At 38.3% G+C, this 23239-nt stretch overlaps 2 protein-coding genes across 2 annotated transcripts in view; both read left to right on the top strand.

Annotated features, from left to right (window-relative positions):
- Positions 1–11949, top strand: part of LOC139976803 (uncharacterized) — a 63608-nt gene extending 51659 nt beyond the window's left edge. The window contains exons 25-29 of the mRNA XM_071985594.1: positions 5035–5170; positions 6645–7109; positions 7286–7379; positions 7825–7962; positions 8778–11949. Of these exons, the coding sequence (XP_071841695.1) occupies positions 5035–5170; positions 6645–7109; positions 7286–7379; positions 7825–7962; positions 8778–8895 (951 nt within the window). The 3' untranslated portion in view covers positions 8896–11949. The remainder of the gene's footprint in view (positions 1–5034; positions 5171–6644; positions 7110–7285; positions 7380–7824; positions 7963–8777) is intronic.
- A 3367-nt stretch (positions 11950–15316) lies between these two features.
- LOC139976809 (sodium-dependent phosphate transporter 2-like) overlaps positions 15317–23239 on the top strand; it is a 31629-nt gene continuing 23706 nt past the window's right edge. The window contains exons 1-3 of the mRNA XM_071985605.1: positions 15317–15629; positions 21082–21634; positions 22517–22657. Of these exons, the coding sequence (XP_071841706.1) occupies positions 21280–21634; positions 22517–22657 (496 nt within the window). The 5' untranslated portion in view covers positions 15317–15629; positions 21082–21279. The remainder of the gene's footprint in view (positions 15630–21081; positions 21635–22516; positions 22658–23239) is intronic.

Raw genomic sequence — 23239 nt, 5'->3', positions numbered from 1 at the left:
TCATGATGATACAATATGTAGCCAATGAAGACACAGTGTATCAGTTAGTAGTGATGAGGTCATAGTATTTTAGTAAATATTCATAAGGTTCCCATTGTTTTAGTCATGATGATACAATATGTAGCCAATGAAGACAGAGTGTATCAGTTAGTAGTGATGAGGTCATAGTATTTTAGTGAATATTCATAAGGTCCATATTTGTTTTAGTCAAGATGATACAATATGTAGCCAATGAAGTCACAGTGTATCATTTAATTGTGATGAGGTCATAGTATTTTAGTTAATATTCATAAGGTCCATATTTGTTTTAGTCATGACGTGACAATACGTTAGCAATAGTGTGGTGAAGTCTGCTAGGGATCTTATTGCCTTAAAGGTCTCTGCATTAGGCCAAAAGGTCACTGAAGCAAAGTCGATATGCTGTAGCACCCCTATCATACGTTCATGACCTTTTTGATGAATGGGATATTGACACTTCTGGGAAGTTAGCTTGATAAAGCTAGTTAGTCTGTAACTTTTGACGGAATCTCTCCATCTTTGTGATTATGCCGCCTTTTGTCAGCAAAGAAATTAAAATCAATATTAAAATCTTTATCAACAAAACTAGGTTAATAATCTTGGTCATGCCAACAAAACACGCAGTGAACGTTCTGCGTTTTCAAATCAAAGAAACTAGGGAACGTGTTGTGATGGGCTCAGTTTATCTCAAACAAATAATTCACACGTCAATCAAGCATTTAAACCAAAGAATAAGAAGATGGAACTTTTTAAATTTTCTACCAGATAGTGTCCCTAAATTTTGGCATTGAAAACAAATCTATTTGCTTCAGCTCATTTTCTCCAGCTTAGCTCCTGGGAGATCGATCACCTGTGAACAGTGGGGTTTTTTTCGTCTTTCCCCCCCCCCCAAATAACTGAAGATTAACGAATATTGCACAAGTAGAATTGTACTTAAATGCTCACCCTACTTATCCCTAGTTGTATCAATTTCTAAATTGCTAATTAGAACATGGCTGTTTCCCTTTAAACATTCAATTTTTCGGGGGTCACTGATCTGAATACACAAGGTCAAAGTGCACTGATGTATAAACTTTATAGAATGTCTAGAAATCCAACAAATATTAACTTTTTTCTCTCCTTTTCTGGGATTTGGGGGGAGGTGGGATTGCCTGAAGTACTGTAGGTTACAGAGGGATACTTTATTTCCTCAGCAATTTTGATTATAAATGTATAGGGTCAATTTTGGGATAACAAACCCCCAATATTTTGGAAGGGGTAGGCTGGGGGGTTGCAGGGGGTAGGAGAGACAGGGGGTAGTTGTGGGGAGGCGAGGAGGTCCAAAAGTTAACACTCCAACGTTTGTACTTCTGTGAAGTTAGCTCGATGACGGTAGTTAGTCTTTTAACTTTTGGCAGAGTCTCTTGATCTTTGTGTTAATGCCGCTGCCTCTTATCAGCAAAGAAATTATAGATCACATAATTGATGATAAGTGATGGGCTAGGTTTTTTTCTTGGACAAATAGTTCACACATCAATCAAAGAAACAAAGTCTTGGCATTGAAAACAAATCGGAGTCTCGTTTGCCGCAGCGTTTGTTGAGTTCGGCGACTGGGAGATCATCTGTATACAGGGATTAACCAGTACAGGGATTAACCAGTATACAGGGATTAACCAGTATACAGGTTTTAACCAGATTAACAGGGATTAACCAGAGATTCATGATACTGCAGAAGAGGAGTCACTCTTGTTCTGTTCACCCAAATAATCCCAATCCGTACCATTTTTGTTACTAATCAAGAGAATACGGCTGTTTACCCTAATTTACATTCAGTTTAATGGTTGCAGACTATACAAAAAGTGAAAGTGCAGAGTACCAGAGGTATAAAACTTTAAATGTATTGGAACTTGGGTTGGGGTGTCTTTTTTTTGGGGGAGTGGTGGGAGGGACAGGAAGTAGGGGACAGAGGGGTAGTTTATTTCCTCAGCAAAATATGCGTTCTAAATGTATCGTAGTGGTTCCCATGAGTGAAAAGCATACAAACTCCAACCTGCTACCAAGCCACAGGGTCAGTTTGGGGAACGTATTGTTTTATTCTTCATTTTTGTTTCATATTTAGAACGATGATTATTTGATATTCCTTAATCACACCACATAACAATTTTTTTTTCTTTTTTGGGGGGGCGGGGGGCCACCAAACTTTGTTAGCAAAATATTCTGCCTTGTCATGGTGCGAAACTGCGGGTTCGTCTTACGGTAAAGTGACAGTTTGCAAACCTTTTTTATTCTCTTCATGTTTCAAAGGTTTATTAACACAGATTATGCTAATTTGTCAAATTGAACCCTTACTCTATCTTTTTCCCATAATTTTTGTTAATTGAAGAAAAAATTAATTACACATCTCGCACAAAGTTATTTACTTTGAAACAACCATACCTCAGGAAATTTCAAAACTACTGATGTTGCCTTCAATATTTGAATGGAAACTTACAATGTTTGAAGGGCATTAGAAATTTTGCAACTATGGCCTCTCAAACGAAAAATTGCCAAGGTAATTTCCTAAATTCCTGAATAACTCAGGCGTATCAGTGACTGTACAGGCAGTTTTGAGAGTAGCCCAATCGATATGTTTTATTATATGTATGTAAAAAGGTTTGACTGACGATTATTAAATGACTTAACACCTTTAAAACCTTTAAAAACCTTTATTTCAAAAATGGCTCTTTACTTTTCAATAATTCTCTTTAAAGCCTTTAAGAAAAAAAATTTACCCTTGGTGTCACCAATTGAAGCGAAAGCTCAACTTTTATTATCATGTTGTTCATATCTAAATTTCATTCTATTAATATCTATCTAACTTGGTATGACTCTGATCAAAGGTTAACTCAAATTGTTTGGTAAGTTATTATTAAATATTATCAAAGCCTCTTTCAAATTGTAACAGACATATATATACATATTATGTTAGCAATATTCCCAGCGTGAGCCAACATTGGTGTTTATTTGATGTATTTTGATATTCTTTGGCTCCAGTCACAAGATGATTTTTCAATCAAATATTTACAAGTTATTTATGTACAGCGTAGCAATCTGAATACCTAATACGGGTTCCACTGGCATCTCTTTTGAATTAAACTTTTCAACTCTGGGAATGGTTTATAAATGCCAAAGTCACATTAGGTGTATGTTTACACATTAGGAATCATTTTGTGTTCTCTTCGAGAAAGTTTCGGAAAATTCCAGAAAAATTTATAAAATGGCAAAATGTGATGTAGGCCATTTTTTAGTGTGAAACTGTTCTATCCCTTCATTTTTTACAAAAAAGTTTGATAATGTTTTGAAAACTGAAGGGAGAAGAATATCATATTTCATATTCATATAAAAATAATTTATTGTCATCTTATAAAATAGATCAATATAGATGGAACTTTTGTCCTAAATGTAAGAAAAAGATATATATAGGTGGATGAAAACCGTGGTTAAAAATGGAAGGAACAAAAACTAAAGGGAAAAGAAAATCACATCACACATCAAAAATAATTATTTTCAAATAATAAAATACAAATATTGTTATGGAATGGCAACAGAAATATGTATTATGACATACAGTGTAGCAAAAGTTGTACAGTACTAGTGTCATACAAAGTTGTAAGTCACTGTGTGAAGTTCTTGGAATGGCAAGAGCAAAGAAAAATAATACGCATTTTTGACTGTATCCTAACTATATATTCATAGCAGTATTAATCCTACATCTAACAAAGAGTTCTGGATGTAACTGGATTAAAAACCATGTGCCTAAATGATGGTAAATTTTTTAAGGTCTATTGCACAAGATTTAATGGCACAATGTTAAATGTTGATTTCTAGTATATCTATGACGCGACATACGATATGTGCAAATTTTAAACGTCGCCGGTGGAATTTATTTCTGTCGGTGAAAGAAGCACTCTTGCAGGTACTTCGTTGTAATTATTAAATATTAATGACATAGTCTTGATACCAGCAATTTGTAAGAACTTAAACTGCCAAAAATAAAAATAGGCTTTGAAGTCAGGCTATATGCCAGGCAGGGATTGGGCACAAAACTAAGTCTTGTCGGTCACAACTGGTGGAAAAATCTAGCGTCATAGCTGAAGGATGACTCTGTTGGTATATGTGTGTAAATACAAATACATTAAGTCTGGCTTAGGGTTACGTCATACCTTACAACACCGCCCTCCCTCCATGATTAGCACGACTGTGAATTAGCCTTGTGCCTGTCGTATATAGATAGTGCAACATCTGGCTTTGTAAGCATTAAGCATAAACATACTGTTCATATATATATATATATATATATATATTTATGTGTGTGTGCTGGAAGACTAATCCTTGTAATGTAAATCTAATCCTCTTGATGTTAGGCAGCTGGGATCCCTTGCAAGATTTTAAGCCCACCTGGGAAAAGTAAAGTTTTCAGATTAACTTTAATTAAAAAGTCATGCAATAGTCGTGCACTGGCCGGCACTACACATTGCTACAGCCGTGTATGCTTAGAATGTGTGATTCTGACAGGCCATTCGCTACAATCAGTACTTCTCTCTCTGACCCTCTCGTTGTTTAAAGAATGGCCGAGGTTTATCTAAGCATACATGTTTATATTATTCTTTGTATGTTTTCTGACTCTATTTGTATGTATTCTGACTCTATTTGTATGTATTCTGACTCTATTTGTATCTATTATGACTCCATTTGTATGTATTCTGACTCTATTTGTATGTATTCTGACTCCATTTATATGTAATCTGACTATTTGTATGTATTTCAACTCTATTTGTGTGCATTCTGACTCCATTTGTATGTATTCTGACTCCATAAATTTGTATGTATTCTAGTTGTTATGTATTCTGACTATTTTTATGTATTCTGACGTCTGTTTGTATTTGTTATATAAAGACTACTAAACTGACTAAACTGTAGTTTTATTTTGTCAATTCAAGTAAATCTGTACAAGTTACCTCATCTTCTCTCATTTTGGTTCTTTTTCTTTATTGTTAGGATGACCGAGAGGAGGTCCAACCCTGGACCGGTGCGCTCCAGTCATCTCGCACCGGGAGAGCAGCCAGTCTGTCCCTCAGTGAATCTGACCACAGCAGTAGCCTTAGTGACCAGTCTACCGGAGCCCAGAATCACGGTGAGGGAAAAGGCTAGATCTTAGTCTCGTCAAAGGGATTCGAAATTCCGATGACGGAAAATATGTCGCTGGAAGACCAAACCCATCTCAATATCTTGAATTGTTAACTCTAGATATGGTTGGGTTGAATGTCAAGTTCACTCCACCAGATAAATCCTTCTCTTCTCCCAGAAAGTGGAATGTAGAAATGGTGATCGGTGTGATATATAATCACAGAAGACGCTCTGCAAGAGCTCCTTTCGCCTGTGATTATAATATTGTTGTTGCTTTTTGGTCGCTGGAAATGTGACACATTTGTATTGTATGTGTAGTTGTCCATGTTTTCATCGGTACGTGCACAAAGCATTAGAACATCAAGAATTTTTTTTCCCTCCGTGAATAAATGAATTTTTAAAAGTAAGTTGGCCCGAAGGAGGATCTTCTTCAGAGGCTTAGATCCTGCTAGGGTACGTCAGGCAAACTTAACACTTTTACACGTTCTCTTACACAAGCTTATTAGTAGATAAGCATTTTGCTAACAGTTTTGTTGTATTTTGAATAAATTAATTTGTACATGATGATAATAGAAAATAACGACATCTGTCAGTTTCATTGCCAATGATGACATCACAAACTTAGATTTTGTTGCCAGATGCATTCTTCAAAATTTGATGAACTTTTAAAAAATATTTAAAAAAATGAAAACATTAAAATCTTTATAATAGAAAATGATGTTAAAATATGGTTTAGACCTACAGTACAGCACAGATATAGAAATGTTGCGGCATTTTTGTTAAACATCAAACTTTTAGCTATCGGTATATATTATTCCAATAAATGCAGGATTCAGAAGCATTTGATTGACCCTAACTATTCAATGACTTGTAATGTAATAACAATTCTCTCTATATCAGTCCTTGCTAGAATTCTAATGAAGAAGGAAAAATAAACGACTGAAGTTTCCTCCGTTTTATCTCCAAGATCTTCTTCCCATTTTTTTCTTCTTTCGTTTCAAGTGCTCAGTGAGAAGAATTATTTCAAACCAAATTATGTTATTTAAAGCAAACTTTAGTCTAACAAGATTGAATAAAGAAAAGGAATGTTTAAAAAAAAAACTATATCGAACAGGAATGAAAACCTCTGAAGGAAAACAAATGAAACATTTCATTTACATGTTAAATAAAATTTAATTTGTGGGACACAAAATTCTGTTGTGTATGGATAGTAACTGTAAAATGTGGACAAATGATTGTAACCGCATTTTTGTCTTACATAGGTAAATGAACAATGGAACACCGACTGGGGAAAACAAAGGAATAACAAATTTGAAAGGAGCAATAAACAATGTACACATTCGATGTCGTAGCTAGATTAGGTGTAATACAAATATTTCCACAAGTTGGACAGTGTTTGACAGTTCCAGTCTATGCAATGCTAAATGTGAAAGTTTTTGGTGTTTGTAACAAGTTTCATGTTCTTCATTCGTCATCCACAGACACTTCCCCTCGAGCTCACCCCAAATCTAGTCCCACGAGAGGTCATCTTTCCCGCCATCCTCACTCGCCGAGAAGCCGAGCCAAGAGTCAAGACTTGGAGCAGATTACGACCTCCCTGAACAAGATGAACGAACAGTTACAAAGTGTCATGTCCATGCTGAACCTCCAGACAACCACGACATCCTCGTCTGTTCAACACAGACTTCCCGGACAAGACGCCCACACTCCAGCGGCGGCGAATGACTATCCCACTTCTCATGTATATTCATATGGCAGACCATACAGATATGATGCATATTCAAGACCTAATGAATATGCAAGATATCCTGTCGATCAACCAATGGGGGGATATCTGCCAGCGAGTCTTCAGAATTCCTCGTTGCCACAGTCGAACTTCCATCCGCCGCCCATGAGGGAAACGGCCGATGAAGCCTTGGAGAGGAAATGGAAATCCTACTTTGGAGGTTGGTGTGAATGATATTTGAGAAAGTGTTTGTTAAAAGGAGAATTTTGTTGTTGATTTCGTAGTAACAAAGTCAACTAAAGATTCAGTCTAAGGACTCCAAGTTTACCGGTTACATCTGGCTACACCGGTTACATTGCTAGCATTACCATGTATTTTTATTTTTTTTTCTCTCAGATCACAGACCTTTCATCAAAGGAGCTTTAATAGCTGCCGGATTCCCATCAACTAAAGATGGAGATTCAAAGTTTACCGGTTACATCCCAGCCAGGTAAGTCAATAAACTGTCCTGACCTGAGGGTCATTAATTAGAGGTATATGTGTGCTTGTCGGGTTATTCAACCTGTGTACCGAAAGAAATTTATTTCCCCCCAGCCCTTCCTATCACCTCAGGGATGAACTGACGATGAACCACCACTCAGGTAAAATGGTCAATAAAGTGTCGACAATTCTACTACTCTTGCATTATTTTGTGGGACAAAGAGGGAATATGAAGTTTGTACAATTGCTTGAAAAATTAATTTTGTTGGACAAAACATTATTAGTCAAAGTAGGAACTATTATGAACCATCAAAGATTTGCTAGTTCACTTTCCTGACATTCACCTTATTTCAGTCACTAACATTTAAGCCAGTTCTAAGACTTACGTCAACAATCTGAACATTCTATTGTTTGGTTTTTTATTCATTTTTTGGCGATTTTTTTTATCTCTGTAGGGAGCAGATGGTATCCATGGCAACAGCGGAGCAGAGTCAATCCAATCACTCGGAGGTCGCTACTGAGCTGAAACTTCAACAGCTAAATGACTGGTTGAAGGAAGTACGGGGTAACCATGGCAACCAGCACAACAACATGTATCCTTTTGCTAACTCTGAACTTGACATCGATGTCACAGTCATTGATACCACCAGCTAGTTAGATTCGTGATCCATTCCTGGTATCAGCTCTACCCACAAGATTGTAAAGTGTGTTTTTTTTTCAATTGTTACCAGACCATGTGGATTAGATTGTCTAAAAGTTTGCCTACTATGAATTTAGTAGGTAGAGAAAAGGAGACAATTGTCTGTTTTTAATAGTAATTATAACGTTGAGCATCCCCATAGCAACGGCATCGCAGAATTTCACCTCCTGCCTGACATTGATCATTTTTTTCTTCCCTTTTTTTTTTTTTACCAGACAATGTGGATTATATTGTCTTTCCTTCTCCCCTTGTTCCCCCCATCCCCCCTCCTACATCGCTTCTCTTCTCATAGCTCTCTTCCACCCTTTTCTTCCACACCTTTCTGTCTTTGTCCTTCTCCAGTTTATTCCCTACCCCCTTCCCTTAATCCTCTCTTTGTCCCTCCACTGTTTATTTCCTACCTCTCCTCTTCCCCTGCTGGTTTCTTTCTTTCTTCTCTCCATCCCTTGTCTACTAATCCTCTTACATCTACCTCTTTGTGTTCACCATGCTCATTAACATATTCTGTATTCTGTGCGTGTTTTTGTCCCTTCTGTTACTGTTACTTGTCATCTAGGATTGAAACGTCATGCCAACTTACTTTTACACATTGATAAATTTTTGGTGGTATTTAGAATAATTTAATTAATTCACATTCAGACTGTTATTTTGCTGTTTTCTTTTAAGAAGAGAGAGAAAAAGATTTTTCCTGAGCCCCCTGTCTTACAGATCACCAATCGCCATGAAAAAGTCAGCCTCGACGCCAAATCTGGGCAAAGGTCACCCCAGGGTCAAGTTGGAGCTTGACGAAAACAATGACATCTTAGTACGTGAAGTCTCCAGGTAGTGGCTTTCCACACAGGAAGAGTTTTATTCTTTAAGGTTTTATTGTAATAAAGAAAGACTTTACCTCATTCATTCCATGTACATTTAGCATACCTCCACCGTAAGAAGTGCAGTGTTTGGAAATCCCAGCGTTCGGCAAAGTTGAGATGACTGGTAGGCCTGCGTATTTCTTGCACCCAGTGTAATCTTGCAAACATTAGGTTTTTTGGTGGGTTTTGGGGCCAAGAGGATATTTTACAGCAAATTGATTTAATTGAAGCATCATACGTTAGCATCACTGGGTTCATTGCCATGCGGGCCTACAGCGTATGTGTCGTAAGGCCCCAGGGAAATTAACTCACCAATGCTAATGTACTATTGGGTGGTCGAGTCAGATTATTCACTCCCGTATGAACATTCAAGAGTTTTCAGACAAATTTCAGATTTCAGACAAATTGTCACGTGGAATCATAGACATAGAAAAAAACACCCTCTATTGGGACCTCCTAGTGTTTATGCAAACTTTTAGCATGCTAAAATGTACAGTTTGCTTTAAATCAAACATTAAATAAGAAAACCCTGGTATCATGCTAAAATAATGTCAGTAAGTTTTCCAAAAGTTATTTCCTTGGGAGTTTCTGATCCTTTAACTGAATTTCAGAAAGTCAGTAAGGGGTGGGGGGGATTGAATTCACCATTTATGATAAATTCAAATGAAACTTTTATCAGTATGGGGGCAAAAGTTGGGGATGACAGGCTACATTTGCTGGGAATGGGAACAATAGGTGACCATTAATTTAACTTTTTGGCATATTTAAGGCCGATGCAAAAGGTGCACTTTTTAATTCCAATGAGATATTGAAAAGGAGACAAGGAAAAGGAGACAAGGAAGTATTTACGCTGATATGAAATGGACAGAAGGGAATTGTAGAATAGTATGGCTGGTTGGTGTATATGAGTTGAAGGGGTGGGGGGGAAGGGGGTGGATATTGGAGAAATTTGGGGAGGTTCGCAATGATGGATAATCAGTATAGAGTTTAAGGTCCTCTTTGTGAAAAATTGTATCAGGTAATACATGAAATTGTTCTCCTATCATAGACATCTGGTACAAGAGTGGTCACTTTCAAGGGGTTGCTTTTGGTAAACTTAATTTTTTTTTTTTTATGTTTTCTTGGAACTATAATTGTTTTGTTAAGCTGGTTAAATTCAATGAGGAAACAAAGAGAATTATTTTTTAGGATGACATTGATGAAGAATTTCGTGCATCCTACTTCAAAAGATTTGTTCTCCGACATAGTGCTCCTGAAAAGAGCCGATGTCGATACAGAAAGACCTCATGACATCTTTAGACCACAGTGGCAGCGTAAAGCTCTTTAAACGTGTGCATGTTACGCTAACAAGGTGCCTTGACTTTCTGAAAGAGGAAGAGTTTTTTGCTAAATTTTGTTTGCGGGGGGGGGGAGGAATTTACAATGGAAACTCCTGAAAAGAGCATTCCATTTCTACAAGTAGGCAATAGGGTAACTTTATTTGTTATTACAGAAGTTGCTTAGCTTTTGTTTTCCAATGGAATCTCCTGAAAAGAGCATTCCAGTTAGTTCCAAACATATTTGTTATTAGCCAATCTGTAAAATAAAAAATATCAATTTGTTGATTGTTTAGTTATTTAGGCAAGGTAAATTATCGACAGAAACCTGAAGTGCAAACATTGTAAACCAGGTTTTGAAAGAGCAATTTTCAAACTTATTGGCTGGATTTGGGATTCGATATGGCATCGCTCATGGTTACGAGTGGGGATGTCTGCCAACATATTACCTACCTAACCAAGCTTTTACTTTTATGTTAAAGTTGCAAATTTTATATCTGAAGCCTCGTGGTACTTTCTTATTCTCTTCTTCTTTTTCTCCCTTTTTTGTTTGTGTTTTTGATCTTAGAGGTGACAATTTTCCTGTGTGTCAGTAATCTAACCACAAATATGTCTTGCTTATTATATCAAGAAATATTAGCATGATGTCATATATGTATGTATGTATATATATATATATATATATATATATATATATGTATATATATTTTTTTTTATATATAAATATATATATATAGGATTATATATATACATATATATATATATATAGGATTATATTATATGTATTTTTTTTATATATATATAGATATATAGATATATGCACACCTTATTGCATTGTAGCTCTGCCAGGAAGGTGCGTAGCGTCTAGTGTTTGGCGTTTCATTTTTTTGTCTTCATATAAATATATATATATATATATAAACTAGGTGGGAGCAATTACTGGGAAAACACAATCGACTGTTTCATAAACATGTTGTGCACAGAAACCAGATGTTTCTATCAGGCGAGGGGGAATCAAACACAGGATCGGACTTCGAGATTTCATGTAGAGAGGAAGAGAAGGAGGGGAGGAGGAGGGGTGAAAGGACAGGGGTGGAGGGCATGACTGGGTGACTAAATAGGACTCAGTCCATGATGGTATTGTAGGACATGCAATTTTTTTTTTTTTAACTGATTGCAAGTTGATTCGTCCAAATATCTCATACAGTTTCTTTTTGATTACTCTGTTCACAAACTATTGACTGTTCTTGAATATCTTGCAAGCCTGGAAGTTGGGAGGAAGGTTTTTGAGCCTACGCTTTTTGTATCTACGATGTCCTGGGATGTGGAAAGATTGATGTGAAAAATGTATGTCCCAATCATTGAGGAGTATTATGCCAAAAATGGGTGAATGGTTTCATTATATATAAATATGAGATCGGTATTTAGTCGATACCCTTGTTTTATATCCGATGATGCTGTGCTGTATTAATAATTAATTCCTCTGCATAAAGTGAGCACAGTTTGTTGCCAGACGTTAATATTTATTATTATACCATACTCGTCGCATTCCAGGTGTTTACACAATCAATCAGCGATGTGTACATTTGCAGTGTAAAGACAATTTCCATGGATTTGCTATGTATATATATATATGATGAGAAATGTAAATAAAGTCTATATTTATTCGTGACGAAAATAAAAAGTGACGCTCATCCGTGTGCGAGAGGATGTTGGTGTATCGTTATCTCATTTGGGTGTCCTCGTGTCCCAGTAGTGTGTGTCACATGATGTCAAGCTTTGGTTAAGTGCTGTCTGCTTTGCTGTGATTGGTAGAAACATCAGCCAATCAGATGACACCAAATGAAAACAGGGAGGGGGAGAAGAAGAAGAAAGGGTTTGAATTAGAGTTCTGACAAATGAATGATTGTAAATTAGTGAACAATTATGTCACAGTGTACAATAAAAATAATGGTAGGTAATGTTATTAGAAATAAAAGGTGATTGTCAGTCCAGAGTTCTTTTAAATACAAGAAACAGGATCCCTCTTTACAACCCCCTTCAGCCCTATACCTGCTGGATACTCCCCCCACCCCCCCCCCTCGCCCTTTTACCAGCTCCAACCTCTTTGACCACTTCACTCCTTTTCCCCCATCAGACTAGTTTCCATGCAATAGCTAAGCAATTAATTGGAATTTCAATAGTATGAGACCATTGACAAGCATTCACTATTGGTGCATGTTGCAATTTAACACCTTTTTTTTTTTTTATTGCATTGATAAATTCAGCCTGAAGCAAAAAAGATGCAACATTGAAGGTGGTTGACAGTCATGTTTGGGTTTACTATGTGAGCTAATAGGAGAAAGAAATAGAAGTGAAACATATTTCCGCTTACTACAAACGACAGAGATTAAACAGAGAGACAGATGTTGGATTCTATCCTTTGTTTTGAACTATAAATAAAAGAACAATTCTTGAGAATTAATAAGAATGTAAAAACAACAGGGGCTCCTCAGCAAACAAGCTTAAAGGGTGTGAAGACTCGCACAAATAGAAACGTCTAATGCCGGTAATCTGACCTAGTTTCGAATGAGGTGTAACAGAAGTGTTAGACAACACCATCGATCCCAGAAAATACAAACACACAGCTTGCTACCATCGGTAATCAGACACCAGTGTGCAGTCAGTACATACAGCTGCGGTCAATACCCACAGCACAGTGTATAAACGATACAGCGATGGACATCTCAGGTCCAGCTAAAGATAACAAGGTATCACGTTTCATTACTGTCTGCATTTTGTAGCGACACGAACCAAACGTCACTTGCAAGCAACGGAAAGTGAACTTTTTTCAGATGGCCGCACACGGTTTGGGGCGAGTCTTCAATGCCTTTAAACAGCAGCCACAAGTGAACACGAGCAATTCTTCTTTTTTTTCTAACTCAATTATTACAAACAAGGTAAGGTTACGTACGAAGAAAAAAATGGAATATGTAGGGGGGGGGGAGATTGCATCTGAGAAAAGCCTCCCCTCAGGACGGCAATCTGCCCCCCGTCCCAATCGATTCCTCAGCATGGCTACCGGCCTGTCAAACATAGCAGCTAGTCTCACCAAACGTAGTCTCAAAATGGCATTTTGTGTCAAAATTGTTTCTACAAATGGTGGCTTGAGGAAAATTGTCAGGCCGGACGAACACTTACTCAGTCTCGTTTGTCCTCACGTGGAAAATCATTAAACATAACAACATCACTTGTTATATTTTCTATGCATACCGAAGATTCGTTACTAGCTCGTCGCCAGTCTTTGCTGGAAGATTTGTTAAGTCAAACTTTATACGACTCTGATCCATTTGAAATCGAAGGGACTTCAAAATTTACGATTCGTGTTTTATCGCCTCCAAACTCCCCCCCCCCCCAAGAAAATAGCCCCGGAAATTGCCTTTTCTTCAAACTTACCAATGTCTCTACCGGTCCCGCAATATAAATTGTCAAACAAAACGGTACCAATTAAATTGAGCGCGGATCCAAGGGGGTCCGGACCCCCCCCCCCCCCTGCTCTTGGCCGAAAAAAAGAGAGAGAAAAAAATAATTAAATTAAACGCCAATTTTAAACATGTATAGGACGTCAGAAAAGCGGTTATCCTCACAAGTCAGCCAGGTGTGTCTTTTCCGTCAAATGAACTACAGTGTGCACGCGTGCTACACGTGCCAAAAATGCCTAACAATCTCAATTTTCAGACCGAAAAGTTTCAAAATTGAGGTGGTGTTCGATTTTTTGGGGCGGTGAGGTTACAGAGCGGTAGGCTGCTAGGATGCGCTAACAAATTTTTCATGAGCAAACCCCTCACCCTTCCAGAATCCTGGATCCGGCCCTGCATCAAACAGTGGTGACGGAACTGGGGGGGATTGGGGGCTAAAGGCATGAATTTTTGTATCATCTCAATTCATCTGATATTTCATAGATTGTTTTTTTCTCATCAATTGAGAAATTGAAGACATGAGATCCATATTTTCAGGCAAGGTATATGCAGCTTAGAATACTCGGGAAGTGCGAAAAAAAAGTACAAAAATTTTTTGGTACGCTCCGCGCCAACCGATGGTGGCGCTCCGCTTAGATAGTCTTACGTTCAGGCGCGGCTGGACCAGTCAGACCCCCCTCCCCCTGTCACAATCCTGCATCCGCCCCTGCCCTGTAAAAAGTATTAAGAAGTCAAGAAAAGTTGATATTTGTTGGTAAGAAGGTTAGAGTTGAGGTTCTTTATAAAATATAAGAAGGGAACGTACGACTCGATACCAGCTAGGAATAATGGATAGCCAGAGGGCAAGGCACCCCGCCCCCCCCCCCCCCACCACCCTTATATACGCGCACACATATACACCTAGTATTTTCGGGCACGACGAAAACTTGGCATAAGAAAACGTTATAGCTATGATATATATGAAACTGGATACAGGCTACTTGCTTTTATGTCACGGTGTGATCTGCTGCTCAGACCCCCCACCCTCATCATTAGCCACTAAGCATAGAACGAGATTTCTCTGAACAAGTTAACTTTGATTCAGTGATTGAGACTTCTAGTCAAAGTTCCCTGCGTCGTGTAGAACTTAATTGTCGTCTTCAATAAACACATACTCCATTTGGGTCAATATAGAGATAAAATGCCTGCGTATCCCTCCCTAACCAAGTAATTATCTTTTGGATATCGGGCCGTCACGGTAGCCACTAGGACCATCGGGGAAATAAGTGCCTTCTCCCCTCCCAAAGTTTCTTCCAAATCCCCTTCAACAGTGCTGTAGTGTTGCTTCAATATACTGATGGTTTGGCATTGTTCCACTATTTTGTCGCTTTTTGCCAAGATTGAATGAACTTATTGGAATCAACCTTGATCGTAAACAGTTTTCTGTCAATTTTAGGAATGACCCCCTTAGCTAATGGGAGCAACCTAAACTTATGGCGCGCCTCCAAATTGAAAAGTTACTCTGATATTGCCCATGCGCAAACCCCGTTTTCACCCACATGTATATCACATGGAGAATGTGGTTACGTAATATGATTCGCACGTGTTGTATAGCCGTACACGTTACGTCTACGACCATAACAATACATTCTAGTACAGCGTGATCTCCGACTCGATCCAGGTATAACTGTTCTTATGACAGTACGGTACTTGTGCCTAGAACTAGGTAGATATTGTCAGTTTACAGCGTCAACAGGCAACAATCATCACATCGGAGATATATTAATAGCAGACCTCTTATAAAGTGGCCCATCAGCTGAATTTGTGTCACTGCCATTACCAGTATCATGCAACTTACACTGAAAATAAGCCTACTGAGATTTGTTACCTTCAACGACAGGTCTACCACAAACAGTTGTATACTCGCGACAGCTCGCCGTGTTGTTATTGTTGGTGAGAATTTCGCTTATCGACTTACCCCATAGTGAAAGTTGAAACCAGGCCAGTCGCACTGGCTAGGCTAGATTATGTTGGATTGAAATGTCAAATTTATGCCTACGTATAACACAGCCATAGGCCTACTCGTAGGCTTGTAGTAGTACTAATACGATTCATATATTATTACTATAATTTATATAAGTATTAGCCTAAGTACAACTACAAGTATAGTCATACAAAAATAGGCCCTTGTTAGGACTAGGCTAGTACTACTGTAGTATTAGTAGTAGTAGGGCCCACAACTAGTAGTAGTCTTCTGGATGGTTTGCTGTATAGATCTACTGGAAGTGAGTTCCACAAGTTTCAAGTTGATTAAAATCCAGTATAAATACATGACAGTACATTTTTATAAATAGGGTATGAAAACCAGTTAAAGAGTATATACTGAAGTGAAGAGGGAGAATCCCCGTGTAATCCATGTACAACAATGGAACAATGACGCTGTTGATCATCTGCGGGCTGAGTTGGACAGTACAGACTGGGATATGTTTGTGGAGGCCAGCGCTGACCTGGATGAACTGACACGTACAATAAGTGATTACATATCTTTCTGTGTTGACAATACCATCCCTAAGAAGGAAGTCAAAGTTTTCCCAAATAACAAACCGTGGATCACAAAGAAGGTGAAGAATATCATCAACAAGAAGAAGGGCCTATTCAAGAGGGGTGACTCGGGCGCACTGAGGGAGGTACAAAAGGAGCTTAAAAGAGTGATCGCCCAGGAGAAAGCCGCTTACCGGGACAAGATAGAGAAACTGTTCACAGACAATAACATGAAACGGGTCTGGGAGGGTATTCGCCTTATGAGTGGCTACAGTAATAACTCTAGTTCTCGCCACATACCAGAAATGAGCCATGATTATGCCAATGATTTGAATCACTTTTATAACCGTTTTGACCAGCAAGATTTTACAGATGAATATAGTAAGCTTCAAACCTTATTGACAAATTATACTTGTGACGTAGTGGTGTCCGAGGGGGACGTTAGTCGGCAGTTTTCCAGGTTAAACCCATCTAAGGCTGCTGGACCCGATAATGTCCAACCTAAGGTTTTGAAGCATTGTGCAATAGAGCTGGCTCACATTTTTACTGTAATTTACAATTTGTCCTTCAAAACTGGGGAGGTGCCTTATCTATGGAAGCAATCCAGTATTATTCCAGTGCCAAAATGTTCTGTCATCTCTCGTATGAACGACCTTCGCCCTATAGCGTTAACTGCAGTGCCAATGAAGGTATGCGAGCGTTTATTCTTAAATCGTTTTAATCCTCTAGTTGCTCCATTTTTAGATCCTTTACAGTTTGCTTACAAGGCTAGCCGTAGTTGTGAAGATGCCATACTGCTACTTCTTCAATGCCTGTACTCACACTTAGAGTACCATGGCAATTCTGCACGCGTGATGTTCTTTGACTTCTCTTCTGCATTCAACACTATTCAGCCTCACAATCTTGCTACAAAGCTTATCAACATGGGCATCCCACATGGGTTTATTCACTGGATTGTCAAGTATCTCACAAATCGCACCCAATTTGTCAAACTCGGTCCCAACTGTCGATCTAACATTATTGCCTCTAACACCGGAGCGCCGCAAGGCACAGTTCTAGCTCCGTTTCTTTTCACCTTGTACACGTCTGACTGCAGATCCCAGGAGAAGATATGTCCGATCATCAAGTTTGCCGATGACACAGCCATGGCTGGTCTCATTCGTGGTAATGATGATGGGGCATATCTCTGCCAGCTGCAGTCATTTGTTGACTATTGTGACAGTAACTTCTTGCAATTGAATATTTCTAAAACGAAGGAAATGATCATCGACTTCCGCCGTAATGCTGTTGAACCTCCTCCAGTCATGATCAAGGGTAAAGAAGTTGAAAGGGTTCACTCCTACAAGTATCTGGGTATTCACCTCAACAATAGCTTAACATGGGATGGTCACGTGGATGCCCTGGTTAAGAAGTTAAATACCAGGTTATATTGTCTCAGAAAGTTGTCCAAATTTAACGTACGTACCGATACAATGCAAATGTTTTATAATTCTATTATTTGCGGAGTTTGGAGATACTGTCTTATTTGTTGGGGTGGGAATGTCACTAAAGTCGAGAAGGACCGTATCGATCACATAATTAGAAAAGCTGGGGGAGTCATTGGAGGTCAACAGCATACAGTCGACTCGGTGTACCAGTCACTGCTTCAAACAAAGCTAGATTCAGTTTGGAATGACTGTTGCCACCCCCTTCACTGTTATCTTAATGACAATGTAATTAACAGAGGCAGTGGCAGACTGAGACAGCCGTACACGAGAACTAATCGCTATCGTAACTCGTTCACTCCCCGTGCAATCAAACTTTTCAATGTCAACTTACGTCGCTAGGCTGTTGCAATAATCTTTTATCCTGTCCTTGTCTTACTGTTTTTCATTCTCATTCTTTAATCTCCATCTGTATATATATATATTCTGTTGTATTTTCCTATGCTCATTTATTTTTGTACTGTTTTGAACTTTTATGTGCGAGACACTAATTTCCTTATTTGGAGCAATAAAGTTTTACTTACTTACTTACTTACTGAAAACCAGTTAAAGAGTATATACAGCTTAGAATAGCATGTAATGTATGCACAAATGATAAATCAAAATTTAATAAATGGATTAAAGTAGGTTTTGTGGAACAACACCCTGAATAAATATGGCAGCCCTTTAAACGAAAGAATTTTTAAAACGTACAGTTTCGAAATGTTGGCGTGATTGTCCTATTTCTCAAATAATTATTAGTCTGTTGAAGAAATGACTTCAGCTCGTTATGGAGTGGGTGTTTCTCGTCTCTATGAATTTTAAGAGAAATCCTTTTAAAATCTCTCATGGCTGCATTGTTTACTTGGTTAATAAGGGTGTTAACATTTAGGTTAAAAATTTTGGCACAGTAACGCAAGGATGATCCAATTCTTTATGATCCTTTACAAGTAAATAATGGTACCAGGCAGGCAGGGGGGGCGATTTGTTGCAAATATTGGGGGGGACATTTGCTTGGGTGCAGGCGAATTACTATCTAAGCGGAGCGCCACCATTGGTTGGCGCGCAGCGTACAAGAAAATTTCTGGTTTTGATAGCCCCCAGATCACCGGAAATGGCACTTCTCAGGCTTGAAAATGACCAACCAGATGTACACTTTTGCCTGAGAACCAAGCTTTTCCCAATAGTTTTTTCATTCATAACCTTTTTCAAGATTGTCAGCAGTCATACATCATGTTCGACCTCATCGCATCTCCTGTGGATCATTGCTTTTGTAGGTTATTCTACGTAACGCCCCACAATACCCGTTAGCCCCACTTTTCAAGGTTTGAAGCCCATTATTTGTTCAGAATTTGAATAATAAATTCACTTCAAAAACATACCCATAATGTTGCACAAAATTTCATCTATGGACAACCAATATAGAAAAACCCCCTTCAACCCCTAACAGACCGGTTAATATTGCACAAGTAGAGGGAAGTATGATCAAGAATGTTGGTCAACGAATTTTCGAAAACTCAGACACAGTTAATTTATTGGTGTAAAAATATTAAAACCTCTTCTAACGGCTTCTATAAAACTTAGATATCATAAAAAAAAATATGCTCCATGGGGCATATTCCACCCTTCGGCCCCCTTTCATTACGGATGCGGTCCGTCTAGCTATCGGTTATATATAGTAACAAATTGTGACACGGTTAGACAGGCTCCTTGCGAGGGATTTGCCAAGGGAGGGGTGAAGTTTGTAGGCAAACTATCTAAGCGTAGCGCCACCATAAGTTGGCGCGAAGCGCAAAAGAAAATTTAGCCCAAAAATGCTTCCCAGATCGCAGGAAATGGCACTTCCCAGGCCTTGTAAGTTGCATCTAAGCATTTTCTATTTTGAAATTTCTAGCGATATCATGAAAAAAATACAAGAATTATGCTAAAAAAAAACTATGCCACCAAATATTGGTGGGGATATTAGATACTATATCCCCCCACCTAAAATATTGGGGGGACATGTCCCACCGTCCCCCCATGATCGCCGCCCATGCAGGCAGGAACAGTATAAATATGAGGTAAAATATAGACCTGTTTAAAAAACTTCCATTCTTACATCTAACTTAAAATATATTGCACAATAAAAGATTAAGTAGAAATGATATATAATAAACCCTCTTTAAAATTCTGGAAATATGACATGTAAAATTAAGCGTATTGTCTATACACACCCCTAAGTACATCTGTTCAGTACGGGTAACTTCCGTACCCTGTATCACAGTTTTCCTTGCTTTGGCAGTGAGTAGGCCCTCATGTTTAATATTAGAATTTTCAAAAATCATCTCAGTTACTTTTTATGAAAACTTTTGCGTTATTTTGGTCATGTGTGTGTGACATCAAAATTATGCTATTTAGTAGCAGCCCATTATTAACGAAGAATTGAAGATCAGGAACCTCTGTTTTAGGAATGAAATAAATTAACCCATGTACTGTACAACTGCCTCCATGTGATAGTTGATAAATGAAATATTGTTTCTAGATACTCATGTAGAAAAAACAAATTTACAGTTGAAAACTACAAATTTTGGCTAAAACTTACCATAATGCAAATTTATGCAAATAAGTATGTTATGATTGTAATTTCAATGCAAAAAATATGAAACAGAAAACTTGAGGTATCCCTATAAAACAAAATATATAACATTAATTTGGTCCTGATGAACACTTTAGTTTTTTTCATGCCAGTTTCATTTTCCAGAGAATGGCCCTCTTTACATTTCTTTTGGGTTCATAAGTAAGTTCTTTTTTATCACAGACAATAACAACATGAGATACCACAGATTCATAATTACTTTGATCCACATAATGTGAGGATTTAGATTCTAACAGAGATTGATGTGACGTCTGCATATATTCGATGACAGAACAATTAGATTGCCATCTTATTTTGTCAGTGTAAACTGTGAAAAACAGTGCTGATAATGGACCTCCCTGGGGGACCCCAACGCTGATTTCAGATTTGTTGTATAAACCTTCATTCAATTTAATTTGCCTTGACCACCCATTTCATGAAACCAGCCAGCCAGTTCATAATCCAGGGATCCTCAACAAAGGTATTTAAATCATGAAGTAACTGATTAGGTAGTACAGTATTATAAGCACAGGAAAAATCAAGAAAAAGGATTTTGGATATGCTTGTGTTTATCATGATTCAGAGTGAGAACAATATTTTGGCATCCGTACAGGAAACCACCTTCCTATAAGCAAACTGACCATCGGTCACCACGTGTATCGATTGCATTTCTTAAATATGGTAATAAAATCTTCTGTATAGAGTTTAAGTTTAAGGATAGGACTCAGGATACTGTCTACACCGGAGAGATTTCATCTTCTTTTTTTTCTGTCCTTTAAATCTTCAGATCATTTGAAGACTTTGATGTTAAACTAACCATATAATCGTAGCTGTAAGATGTCTTGCAAAGAAGCCTTACCACAGTTACGGTAGTTTTCAACAGCTGAATCCATTATCAGCTTGCTTCGTTCTCTCTCAACGTTTCATCCCTCTCCGACCAGAGGAGTGCTCACCAAAGTGTTAAAGGTATTGATCCAGCCTGAAGATGGCTTCTGTGACATTCTTCGGCACCACGATGACCTACCTCGCGTCTACAGAGTTCCCGTCCTCTCTGAACCAAGGAGAAGTGGTGTGGATGTTGGCTTTGGGCTTTGTCTTCTCATTCATCCTCGCGTTTGGACTCGGCGCAAACGATGTGGCCAATTCTTTTGCGACGTCCGTCGGGGCTGGAGTCCTGACGCTCAGGCAGGTGTGCGTCCTGGCGGCAATCTTTGAAACGGCCGGAGCCGTGCTGCTCGGGTCCAAAGTGTCGGACACGATACGGAAAGGCATCTTCGATGTCACGTTATATGATGGCATGGAGGAAACGCTGATGTTGGGTCAAGTAGCTGCTCTTGGAGGTAAGCATTCAGTAAACTCTGGAGTATTGTACACAGTTCACATATATATACTGTTCATTGAGCTTCAATATGGAGCAATTACTGTAAGTACTGTATTCTGCAGTCAGTCTGTCTTACTGTACAGTAGTCAGTCAGGACTCTGCCAAAACTGTACAGTAATCTGCAGTCGGTCAGTCTGTCGTACAATACAGTTATCTGCAGTCAGCCTGTCATGTACTAGGCCTACTTTGAGAGATCTATACATTTAAACAGAAGAGATCATGACCCACTTAATAATCACCTGTGAAATTGCCCTGAGCTGGCAGTTAATTGCTGGGAAACCCAGTCCAAGGTGATTGACCACTGGTCAAGCAGTCCTTGGAGTTTCGCAGTTTCACCTACATATACAGTTGTGTACTGAGTGAGAAAAAAAATTAAGATACTCTATCTAGCAATAGATGAAACTACAGGTAAGACACCCTTATAGATATTCGAGATCCTCAAAGAATTGTCATGGAAGTTTTGAATGATTAAGTATGAATGTGAACATGCTTTTCAAAACATCCAGCGAAGCGTAACTCTCATTAAAATAAAGCTTGAATGGCACAAATACGTTCCACATTTCGGAAACTTGTCTCCATTTATGTATGAAACACCACTGAAGACAGAAATCTAGCAAATGAACTTCATTGTTAAACAGAATTGTGGTCATTTTAGTGGCATTAAGACTTTAATCAGAAGTGATTGAAAACCACCCTGAAAATTAGTGAATACTTAAACATTACTTCAGACTTTCAAACCGCTAATATACAAGTTTGCCTTCACAAAGTTTTCAGTATCTTAGATTTTCAGAAACATGGGAACGTCGGTTTTTGAAACGTTGCATGTTTTTTCAATGCACAGGTGCCATGATATGGATGCTTGTGGCAACGCTCTGTAAGCTGCCCGTTTCCGGGACGCACAGCATTGTGGGAGCCATGGTAGGATTCCATGTGGTCGTGTTCCAGTTTAGTGGAATAAACTGGAAACAGTTAGCTATGATTGGTAAGTTCATTTATTTATTTAATTATATTTTTGGGGTTTTGATGATAATCGTAACCTAGATGCATTCATGATGGGGTATGTGTGTGTACGTACAGTATGTGCGTGTGAGTGGGTTTGTGATGCCCAGTTTGTAAACAGGATATCTCAAGAAGGGAAGGACAGACAAATTCCATATGTAGTGTGTAGAAGTACCACATTAAGTTAAAGAAGCCTATTGTTTTTGGTGGAGGTCAAAGGTCATTTGGGGTCACCAGGGGTCAAATTGTGAAAACCTTGTATAGGGCAATTCCATGGTAACGGAAGGACATTGGGACTAATTTTCTGACATTTGAACAAGTATATCATGAATATCCCCAATTACAACAAATAATTGTCATCATTGACTAGCTATAACTACGTACTTCAATTTTCACATATTTTTTGTAACACAACTCCTTCCCATTTTTGAAATATGAATATTAATGAGGTCGGTAATGGAAGGACAGCAAACGGACAAGGGTTTTCACACGTCTTGAGTTTATTGTAAAACTCTGTGAATTCTATGGAGTAATCTTATTTTAGAGGTGAGAAAACCAAAGCAAT

The sequence above is a fragment of the Apostichopus japonicus genome, chromosome 12, assembly GCF_037975245.1.
Source record: "Apostichopus japonicus isolate 1M-3 chromosome 12, ASM3797524v1, whole genome shotgun sequence".
Classification (NCBI taxonomy): Eukaryota; Metazoa; Echinodermata; class Holothuroidea; order Aspidochirotida; family Stichopodidae; genus Apostichopus; species Apostichopus japonicus.
Note: the sequence above shows the minus strand (reverse complement) of the source record. Positions and strands in the feature narration are given on the sequence as shown.